We start from the raw sequence: 11126 nt of genomic DNA, 5'->3' as shown, positions 1-11126 counted from the left end.
TGTGGGAGTATCAAGAGTAAGGAAGTGTGCAGTGTCTATATACATATAGTTGTATTTTTACTAGGATACGATTTTAACTTTGTGTGTGTTACTTTCCCAGGACAGTGAAAATCTCACAAAGATTTTGATATCAAATTGCAGGAAAAACATTTACACACATCATCATTTGAATCACATTGTTTAAGCACACAGTTTTGCCACGCACATCATTTTAAGCACATTACCAAATGAATTGAGTTGATCTAATATAATATAATCAACAACAACAAAAAGGTCAGTAGCCTCCTAGGGCCATGACAATCACACGGCTTGACAATGGCTGTTTAAACTGACGTACTGTCGCTGTGACATAGACATACATCTTCCTACCTATCAGAACTATTGACACGATCTGGCCCATAACCATACAGCTGGCTGGTTGGCTAATGTCAGTATCAAATGATTTGGCAAACGCATTGTTGAGCCCTACATAACACTAATGATATTAATGATAATACTTGTCATTAACAGTCTTTTGCAAATGACTTTGTCATGGAACAAAGTTATCTGTCCTATTATGGACCCCAGAAAGGACTTGAAATCCCCAAAATATGACAATAAGATTTCAGTGACACTTTACTTGACACTCAGTGATCTAACACATTATGACACAGTCGTAACCATGTCATATGTCATAACAGCTGACATAACTTGTCATAAACTATCATAATAATTGCGTTATTATATGTCTGGTTATGACACCTATATAAGGGTGTCAAAACCCACATTTATTCAAATAATATGTTTCCCTACCAAGAAGTTCCCTTTTCTTTGCAAGTTTGTTTCTTAAATCCTTTCTTGTTGTTGTAATGAATTATTTACAGTCGTGTTTTCTTTCATTATATGTTAAATCATTTGTAGGAAATACACTTTATGACACTGTCATGAATCATTATGGGTCACTTTACTTGGGCTAAGTATTATGACCATCATATAATGATATAAGCCAGATAGGTCTACCATGTACATGCCCTTATGTCAATCATCAGTCAAAAAGGAGGGTGTCTTGTCCTGCTCCTGATTCCTGCTCCTGCAGTCATCAGCCACAGAGCATTGGGGTAGGTGCAATTACAATGATAATTGAATATGGTCAATTAATATTTTTTGTATATGACATAAGCATATTGTTGACACGTAGGCTATGGTGTAAAGCAATGTTTTGCCCTGTGTGGTAGGTTTTGTGGGTTTTGACACTCTTATGTAGGTGTGTGTCATAACCAGTCACAATATAACAGAATATACAGTATTTCACAATAGGTTTAAAGATCTGTGTCATGACAGTATTATGAACATATTAAAACAGGTTATGGCAGGTTATGTCAGCTGTTATGACACATTATGACATGGTTACGACAGTGCCATAACGTTTTATGACGCTGGGTGGGTTACCAAGATTTCCGTAGATGACTGCAGTAACTACGTGCACTACTTTTCACGCTGTGTGGTTAGCTAGTAAGCATTAAGCAGAGGATGAAAGGCAATCGCAGCATCACAGGAAGTGAAACTTCTGAGTAGACACACAGCCACTACAGTATAAAACCTACAGCATCACCTCAGACAACCTGAACAGAATCAGAACACGGCAGCAGTGAGACAACCAGACCAAGACTACAACACAGCAGTGACCTTTCACTAAGGACGACAAGACTAACAAACAAATCATGGGTTCTACTTCAAACGTACACGTTTTGATGGTAAGTGATTACTTGAGTGTCTTCAAGATATCAGCGGAGTTTGCCACTGGTGTCTGTATCTGCTGAGCAAGATTGAAAGTTGTTTTAAATTGTTTTTTCAGTTCTGTCGTTTTGATTATCCGTTTTACCTTATTGGGTTCATAGTAGAGTAAAGATTATGTTTTATGTTTTGCTGTTGAATTTGCCTGGCTCATAGTGTAAATCAGCAAACATATTTAGCAACAAATTTAGCAAAACTGTCCTATATATGCCTTCATTCAGAGGTGATACCAGGCCACCAACAGTCCCTCTGTTCCTCAGGTGCTGTGTTTAATGGGGTTGTTGGTGATGATGATGATGATGGGTGCAGAGGCTGCCCCCCACGTCCATCCAGGGTTGACAGGGAGACGCTCACAGAACAACCTTCAGGGACACAAGAAGCCTGTAGAGCCTTCAGCTCCAAACACAATAACTGTCCCCCTGCACCTGGACCCGAGCAACTTGATTCCTTCCCGTCCCATCAGATCCATTGGGAACCAGTCCATCTCCCCATGGACTACCAAGTGAGGACCTGCAACGAGCTTACATAGACACCATAGAAATACCACAATACACACAGACAAACAGGTTTTTTTTATATATATATATATATTTTTTATATGCCTTTCAAAATAATAATAATACATTTTATTTGAGCCTTTCAAAATACCTAAGAACACTTACGGAGTAAGGAATAAAATAAAATGTGAAAATGCTATATGATTATATGAAATATGCCTTTCATACCATTAGGAAGCTTGCTTGAAAAAAACGCCTGAATTCTCAGCTGTGCTCTGTTGAATACATTGTGATCTCTAATATCGTCGTCTCCCCTTCTCTTTCTATCTCCTCTCTCTCTGTCTCTCCAGCACCACCTATGATGAGTCCCGCTTTCCCCAAACCATCTCGGAGGTCAGGTGCTCTCTGGAGGGCTGTCTGAACGTCGCGGGTAAGGAGGACAGGAGCCTGGAGTCCAAACCTATTTACCACCAGATCCTGTTCCTGAGGAAGGTGATGGGGAGCGAGGACAGATACTACTACCGGCTGGAGGCAAAGATCATCGCGGTGGGCTGCACCTGTGTCAGGCCTAGCATTGAGTACCAACAGTAATGATATCAGTGCGGTGAGGTCAAGCCTGGTGGTGCAGCTGGTTGGGCCGTGAGTGTTGGCAATACCAAGGTTGTAGGTTCGATCCCCACATTCATTGAAAGTATTTGTGTGTTAGTTTTATGGAGCTTTGGCTCTATGTCATTGAAAGATCGATTTGAATAATCAAATATGGATATATTTTCTATTGAGCTTTAAATCACAAAATTAATTATGTATTTATTCAGTATATGGTTCTATTTATTTTTGGGTTATTTAATGTATTGGATGATATTTTGGTATTTATTGAATAAAGAAATTCACATGTTCAATTCAAAACAGAACTCCTTTAATTCTCTTTTGGCACCTAAAATAGAGCATCATTTCTGTACATCAACATGCAGCCACATCATTCCCTGACCTCCATTCGCTTCAGTAGATTTACAATGATTTTGGCTCCAACAGACTCAAGTTTACAAACCAAACTCATAAGGACATTTAAGTTAAAACCTTGCCTGCAAGTGTGAGCTCAAAGCAAAATGTGTGATATCAAAGTATTTTTACTGAAGCATACACACTCATGCTCACGCTCATCCTTACGGAAACGCTCACACTCACACTCAGACCCACCGTTGGCACTGTTGGCATGTCAGCAAAGCACAGAGAGAATCCTGAGCAGAACACTGAAGAAGGTAGCAATGACGTCATCCTTTGTCATATGTTTCAGCTCGATCTTTTAATATCTTTTTTGTTGTACTGATCAGTTCCTAAAGCAGGGCACACTGACCAATCCGCTTCAGTCGTTGACTTAACCACCTCTCTCATGTGTCATCATTAGAATCTCATAGTCTCAGTCTTTTCTCCAAACGACTGAACCCAGAGGGCTACAGTCTGAACAGGCTGGCGAACGCCCTTCAAAATGGCTTCCAAAATAAGTTCAGCTCGTGTTGTGATCAGGCCGTCATGAAACCTACAACACAGAGTTCAGAGATAGGACAGTTAGAAAAGACACGAGCGCACACACGTGACTAGTGCACATGTAAGTAAGCATACAAACAACAAGGGTCTCTTATACAGATGTTGTACTTTTTTAAATTGATATTGAGTGACACATCACATACATCTGTAACTGGTACATATTAGTACAAACAGCCTATTCCCCTAATAATCAAATCTACTATATCTGAAAAAACACCAAAGAAACTAGCCATGCACAATCAACACTACACTACTCACAACAGTGAAACACAACAGCCATTGACTACAGAATAAATACAGAGATAATTAACACAAATAGGAGCTTTCCTATTTGAGATAGATATAAATTGCGAAGTCGGTAGCATCAGTATCCCATTCAATGACTAATAATGTACTGTACACAAGCTAACATGCCAAAAAGTGGTGAAAAAAGTAACAAACATTATGTGTAGAATGCTTTAAATTGAAGTATATGTGTCAGTGATTTTATTGACCAGAACTTTAAAAAAGTAAGCTATGTTTAGATTTCTTGCAAATAAGAATGTGTTCAAGGTCTATTATAAATACCCAGCTTACAGAAGGTATAATTAGCTACTAAATGATGCATAGTGCTCTTATACTCCGCTACACTCAAGAGCAATACAAAACTACATCTTGATTTTCTGTCTCTCCAGGAAACCGCCTTGTGTGCACTTCTCCTACTTCAACTTCATCATTGTGGATTCTCGTCTGTCAAACAAATCCCACGTCCATTTTAAGAACCTGTCACGCTAGTCTCTTTATCTTGTCTCTTCTCTTCTCTCCTATTCTCACGCAACAAAACAGAGGCACCACGGGCTCTCTTTCTTTGTCTCCATCTCTCTCTCTACCCGCTCTCCTCCTTGTGCTCTCTGTTTTTCCTCACCTCCACAGCGTGCTTGTCCTGAAAGAGAGAAACACAGACACCACTCTTTAGACTTCCCGTCTGTTTTATATCAACAAAATAATGGTCAGAGGTAATGATATTCTATGGATGGACTAGTCAGTAGAGTGTATCTCAAATGTGTCTTGATTGTTTCTCAAACCAGCTACATTACATAGAGGTAATACACAGCACTCTGAACTTTAACATCACAAAAAAAAAAAATATCTTAACCAAATAGAACTATTCTGACAGAATATTGATGATCTTATCAATGACAGAAGAAAAACAAACAGAAAACAAAGGAGATAGAGTTAGGGTTGGGGTTAATTCCATTTCAATGTTCATCAATGCACTTCCTGTATTGAGTGAATTGAAATGGAATGGACCCCAATCCTGCCTTGGGTATCAGCTGAGTGTAACTCTACCTTCTCCTGCAGGCGTTCCAGCATGGCGGCCAGGTGTGCCTCCCGTTTCTCCTTGTTGTGCTCCATGCGCAGCTCCATGCGCTCCTTGGCCAGCCGAATGAAGTTGTTGTGTTCCTCCAGGGCCTTCTGGGCCACCTCACGCTCGTGTTCCCGCTTCTCAGCCAGGTGCTTCAGCAACTCAGCCTCCTGGCACTAGGGTGTGATAGAGAAGGGTAGAGGGAGGGGTGAGTGGATGATCAAAGACCAGAGTCCCTATCTCTTCAATGATGCAAAGCAGTCTTGCTCAACTCTGCACACCTGACTCTAAGAATTCCATGTCCCCACCAAACTGGAAAATTTAATTCTGAATTTGGTTAACATTCCCATATCCGCCTTTCCCTCTTGACCCCTGACCTCTGACCCCTCACCTTTCTCCTCTCCTCAGCGGCATCCAGCTTTCTCTGGATCTCTTCCAGGGAGGGCTCCCTGCGTGGAGGTGTGGTGGCGAGAGGGTTCGGACCCCCGTCAAACGAGGGGGGCTTCAGGATGACCTCGAAGGCCTGGCCGGATCTCCTTTTGTTCAGCTCAATCACCTCCATGTCCCTGATGATGCACAGATTCAGGTCCACCACATCTGCAGAGGGTAGAGATTAAGAAAAGTGTGACATTGTATAAAGGAAGGACCCAAAGGAAATAGAATACCAATGAGGGGGCGGGGTGCCATTTGTGTAGCTGCATCAAAAAACAATAATTATAGTAAGCTGATTGCTGGCTCATTGAATGAAATGGCTTCTATGGTGTGTTGTGGGACTTGCAGGTGGATTGTGGTAAAATTGTGTAAAGCTATTTGCCTTTCTTGGTGGGCTTTTCTTTGGCTTCAGGTAGGATGCAGGAACAGAAGATGGACACTAGAGGGAGCTCCCGTATCTTGTCTCTGTAGGCTGCAGGGGAGAGAAGACCATTAGCATGAATCTCCCTCTCCCTCTCCCTCTCCCTCTCCCTCTCCCTCTCCCTCTCCCCTCCCTCTCCCTCTCCCTCTCCCTCTCCCTCTCACACACATGCAAACACACATACATTACCTGCGAGAGTCATTCTGCCTCTTGTTTATCTTCTAAAGACACTGTGGTGAATCAGATAGTCCTAGAAGGGGAGACAATAAAAGTTGATTAACATCAGACCCTGCAATCTGCAAACACATGTTAAATAGCTGTACAGCAACAGAAATCCACTACCATTACAATAAAACGGACCATTGTGAACTACTGTATAAAGCCTTTATTCAAACCCACTCATAGAGAGCATTTGAGCCCTTACGCTTGTCACAAAAAGAGAGAGGGAGGGGTGAGGAAGAGATAGAGAGGAGGATGGGGATTGGGTGAGAGCACCATCTGCATTCTGCTGCAGAAGTGACCTAACCACTAAGCTCTCTCTCTCTCTCCTCGTGATAATAAGGTGGACAGATCACACATGATCAGAGCATGATGGTAGACTTTTGTTATATAATTAAACAACATACAGGCCTTATTGTCTACAGCAAAAAAGGAGAAAGTGATGGATGGAGAGAAAAAGAGATGCTTGATAATAACATCATAATAATCTTTCCATTTGTGTTATCTCCTGCTCTTCAAGCTATCGCTGTGACTCAATTGTGGTCTATTCATTTCACCACAAAGGCAACAAAAGAATCCACCCACAGAGAATCTGAATATTCTCTCTTGCACTTTCTTTGCTTTTCTCTCCTCTCTCTTTCTCTCCATCCACTCCTTTCTCACTGGCCCCTAATCTTACACACTTACACAAAGCTACCTCGCAACAGTAGCTAGGCCACTAGGCCGCATGATACATTCCCCTTACATACTCAAAACCTTCAGTCATGACTAACTGCAGGACTACTGTTCCACATTGAACATTGCTGTTGTTGAACCTGCCTACTGTGAGGCTTGACTGTAGAAAGAGTCTGCAATATACTCAATCCTACACCTACTTGAATTCAACATGCTTTTATGACTTAGCTTCCTTTTTCTATGAAGTGTCTTGTTGCCTGTTATATTGTTTCCTCGATATTTCTGAGTGAGTATTCATGCCGTGTTGAAAGAACAGGAAGGCACCACACAGGGAGAGAGTAGGAGGAGTAGGAGGGAACCAAAGGCCCATACACTACCCTGCACAGACACACGCACGCACCATGAACGCACGCACAAGCACACTTCTTCCCACAGTGTAGATGAATACACACATCGTACAGATTTCATTATCACCAGTCAATCACAATAAAAAAGTAATCCCATAGTTATCACTGATATCTCAATCCTAATCTTAGACTCATAATCTCCTCATTGCATAACCAAAGTCATCTCATAGTCATCTTGTACTGATCATCAACATCTTCTTTCTCACTTTAAGCTATTTCTTCAACAAGTAAAGCATTTTGTAATAAATGCATAATAAGTAACGCACACTGTATGAATTGCATAAACTGCATGTCTGAGAACCAAAGTCACTTTACAAAATCAGCTGGGACAGACTGTTTCTTGTTGTTTCACTACATTTCAACCCATCTGTGGATAATCTGTGCAGCCAGACACTGTGCACATGCACACACTCGAACAACTGAGGTGAGGTAAACTCCCTGTGCAACTCGGGTGATGTCATAGCCAATGCTGCACAGAGAATGTCCATCATCTGTGTCAGAGAGGCATCCCATGCATACACTCTGTTTTCTGTGGCTAAAGCCTTTTCAGATATAAAACAGAACAATCTTTAGAGAATGCACAACATACACACTTAAATTAGAAAAATATACAAGAAAACAGCTTTGAAATGAATATAATAGGACTATATACAGGATGCAACATCTCATATTTTTGTTTGTTGTTTCAGTAGTTTTGATGGACTCACCCTGTGCTGAGCAATGTTGGTGGTACTCTCCTTTTATTTCTTTATCTCTCTTTCTTTCTTTCCCTCTCTCTCTGTCGTTCTGCTGCTGTTTGGGCTGCTCTCTCAGCAGCATCAGCACCACAACCAGCTATTACTGCATGACATCACCTCCCAGCCATCCCATTGGCCCAGAGGATTCAAGGCCCCTGATTGGCTGGAGAGATGGTGGAGGGAAGGGGATGGGGGTAATGTGGAGGAGGAAAGAGCTGGGGGTGAGGTTGTGTTCTTTAGCGTTTACTGAGTGGAGGCCAGCTGCAAGGATGGATATATCCTAAATGGCGAGAGGAACAAGATAATAGCAAATAGGTGGATAATAGTACAGTGACCAGGCACAAAGGATATGTAAGGACAGATGTTTGTCACAGCAGTTCAATGCATGTAAAGATGGGAGACATGAAAAGACAGAGAAATTAGGGGGGGGTTGCAGGAAATTAGGTTTAATACTGCAACATTTTTTCTCAGCCTCATGGCGAAATGTGTAGAAAATCAGGAAATTTGCTTTAAAACGCCAATATTTTCTCTTAGCTACATGGCAAAATGTGAACAAAAGCATGTGATGAGCTATAAAACAGCTAAAGAAAATGTCTCTGTCTCTGTCCCATAACAAAAAGTGGAATATTGCAGGAAATTAGCATTTATCTCTCTGCACCATGGCAAAATGTGTTGAAGTGTAGTAAGTTTGCTTATTTTCCCAGAACAAACAAAACCTCGGAGGTCGGTCCCTCAAAAGCACTAGTTCCAGCCCTGATCCATGAGTTCATAATTTCTTGATAATTGAGTGAATGAAAACACTGGTCATGTCTACTCATGTTGTATGACACTGAGCTGAAGTACTGAAAACAGAAACCATGAATGGAGCACAAAATGTAAGTCGCTCTTTCTGATGAAACAAACGTGTGGTTGAATTTATTCAGCTACTGTGACTGTTGTCTTTTTGTTGTATTATATATCACGGTGGCGTGTGAACTAACGGGTTATAGAGCAAACAACTCAATTATCTCAACACAGGTTGTAATATGGCTTTTTTCCTGGCTTGGCTTTCCCAGTGATTTTACCCACGCACCGCTACTGGTCAGAGATAACTTTTACAGTGCTTTGGGAGTCTGATGGCGGTCACTGACTGAAACGTCTCAGTGATTTTGCATGAGCATTGCATAGTGCTTTTCCTTAACTAGGCATACATAGCACTCTGAACAAAAAGTTAGTTGCAAAATCAGATGGGAATAATGTTGAATTAAGTGGCTGGTTGTGACTGGTTTGAGTCAGTCAGATTTTAGCAGTAAATGTCAGATCTATTACTGTCAGAACCGAGGGATCTGTCTCATCATTTTCAGTTCCAGAGCTCTGGATGACTAAACAACACTCACCTCGCAAACAGCCCTACCCACCCACACACACACACACACACACACACACACACACACACACACACACACACACACACACACACACACACACACACAAACACAAAAACACACAAATACACACACACACACAAAAACACACGAACACAAAAACACACAAATACACACACTCACGTGTGCACACAAACTGTGTCTGGATCAACTGCCTGCATGCTTCCTGTGTAAGCAGCCTGTTGACGGCTCTTCAAAACGGTCCACCTGTTCTTCTGGTTCTCCTACAAGTGTCTCAGATTTAAGGTTATTTCAATAACAGGACCTGAAATGAAGTTGAGATATAAAGGGTCTTTTTAAATAGCGATCAATAAATATTTCCGTAATATAATGGAAACAATTACTTAACATGCAGAGTGTGCAGGTTTTATTCCACCCCAGCACCATTACTATTAATCAGATGTGTTAGTAAGTGCTGGGATGGAGCAAAAACCTGCAGACCCTGCAGCACCGTCGGACCAGGACTGTCAACCTCATACTGACAATCTTTAGGCTTGTGTGAGACTCCACAGAGCTAGATCCCCTTAATAAACTACATGTCCCATGATGCCATGCATGGAAGTGGTACCTGGAACAGAACACGGAGTGCTCGAAGAACATCAGGAACACAGACTCCCAGCACGGCCATGGCATCTATCAGTGTTCGCAGAATAAACAGGAAGAGACTAGTAGCTGAAGAAAAAAGGGATAAAGGCAAATGTGATACTATAGGATGAAAGGAACCTGAGCCATCCACCAATATACTTCAAATACATTCTCTAAACATAAAAAGCTGCATTTCTGTGTGAAGACTCACACGCATTAATAGCGGGAAACATTCATATTAATGATCGTGCCCTCAAGGCGAGAAGTCAGGTGCATTCGAATGATGTCGTAATACATTAGCGTTGCAAGGCAGGGGGATAAGGCCAGGGACTGTGGAGTGCAGCAGCTCAGGGAGGCAAATAAAACAAACACATTAACAATAGAGTGCAGTAGAGAGAGGTGGTTTTATTAGCACAGGGTGCATTGTTATTAGACACAGAGGGGGGAGGGATCTCACCAGCCCAAATGATGTCATGCAGCTGCATGCCAGCAGGAGAGTCGTGTGCAGAGAGAGAGAAAGTGAGAGGAGGAGAAGGGGGGTGCGAGTGGGTGCTGATGAGAGAAATGTGTGGGCTATGAGTAGAGGAGAAAGGTACAGTACAGGATGCAGATAGAAAGAAGAAAAGGAAAGAGAGAAGGAAGGAAGGAAGGAAAAAGAGGGGGTGGAAGAGAGTGGTAGAGGTTATCTGTGACGGAACCGAGCCACAGCATTGGAGGCATTAAAGAGATTGAGGGAGAGAAGAGGGAGGACGTTGCTTGTATAACACCTTTCCATTGTCTATCACTGCATTGGACTGTGTAGTCTTACCCCTGCAAAAGCCGAAGAGCAACCCCATATACCTTGAGTCAGTGTAAAACAATGACATAAACATTCCTAGGAGAGGATGCAGTGGGGGATGGGAGGACGAGCAGAGGAGAGTAGACGACGATGTGTTTGCAAGGAAAGCCTCATCACCAGTATCCCTTCAGTGATGTCATTTCCAGCCAATCACGGGAGCTCCCTTTCCTCTCTCTGCAGATGCAGTACATGCATCAGTCTCATCGTCCGCATAGATCACGTAACTAG

General features: G+C 42.1%; 2 protein-coding genes across 3 annotated transcripts; one reads left to right on the top strand and one right to left on the bottom strand.

Moving 5' to 3' along the window:
* The first annotated feature begins 823 nt into the window (after nucleotides 1-823).
* Nucleotides 824-3158, top strand: il17a/f1 (interleukin 17a/f1). The gene is made up of 3 exons (XM_024419971.2): nucleotides 824-1733; nucleotides 2034-2275; nucleotides 2621-3158. The coding sequence occupies exons 1-3, from the start codon at nucleotides 1701-1703 to the stop codon at nucleotides 2859-2861; spliced, it is 516 nt and encodes a 171-aa protein (XP_024275739.1). The 5' UTR covers nucleotides 824-1700; the 3' UTR covers nucleotides 2862-3158.
* An 11-nt stretch (nucleotides 3159-3169) lies between these two features.
* LOC112250106 (stathmin-4) lies at nucleotides 3170-8128 on the bottom strand. Of its 2 annotated transcripts, XM_024419970.1 has the most exons (7): nucleotides 8022-8128; nucleotides 6203-6263; nucleotides 5975-6064; nucleotides 5552-5757; nucleotides 5145-5336; nucleotides 4720-4737; nucleotides 3170-3807 (listed from the first exon to the last, which is right to left on the bottom strand). In XM_024419970.1, exons 2-7 carry the CDS (start codon nucleotides 6213-6215, stop codon nucleotides 3799-3801), a joined length of 528 nt encoding a protein of 175 aa, XP_024275738.1. In that variant the 5' UTR covers nucleotides 6216-6263; nucleotides 8022-8128; the 3' UTR covers nucleotides 3170-3798. The 2 variants fall into 2 exon arrangements, with proteins under 2 accessions (XP_024275738.1, XP_024275737.1); XM_024419969.1 differs by lacking the exon at nucleotides 3170-3807 and having other exon boundaries at nucleotides 3903-4737.
* Nucleotides 8129-11126: the final 2998 nt, after the last annotated feature.

The sequence above is a fragment of the Oncorhynchus tshawytscha genome, linkage group LG11 (assembly GCF_018296145.1).
Source record: "Oncorhynchus tshawytscha isolate Ot180627B linkage group LG11, Otsh_v2.0, whole genome shotgun sequence".
Classification (NCBI taxonomy): domain Eukaryota; kingdom Metazoa; phylum Chordata; class Actinopteri; order Salmoniformes; family Salmonidae; genus Oncorhynchus; species Oncorhynchus tshawytscha.
The sequence above is the reverse complement of the archived record's forward strand: the minus strand, read 5'-3'. Positions and strand labels throughout refer to the sequence as shown.

What these genes read in the sequence shown, in the direction of transcription:
- il17a/f1 (XM_024419971.2), top strand. Translation starts at nt 1,701, where the DNA reads ATGGGTTCTACTTCAAACGTACACGTTTTGATG. An exon ending in CAAACGTACACGTTTTGATG is followed by an intron (nt 1,734 to 2,033) that starts GTAAGTGATTAC and finishes TCTGTTCCTCAG; the next exon opens with GTGCTGTGTTTAATGGGGTT. An exon ending in ATCTCCCCATGGACTACCAA is followed by an intron (nt 2,276 to 2,620) that starts GTGAGGACCTGC and finishes CTGTCTCTCCAG; the next exon opens with CACCACCTATGATGAGTCCC.
- LOC112250106 (XM_024419969.1), bottom strand. An exon ending in CCGCTGAGGAGAGGAGAAAG is followed by an intron (nt 5,337 to 5,551) that starts GTGAGGGGTCAG and finishes ATCACACCCTAG; the next exon opens with TGCCAGGAGGCTGAGTTGCT. An exon ending in TGGAACGCCTGCAGGAGAAG is followed by an intron (nt 4,738 to 5,144) that starts GTAGAGTTACAC and finishes TCTCTCTTTCAG; the next exon opens with GACAAGCACGCTGTGGAGGT.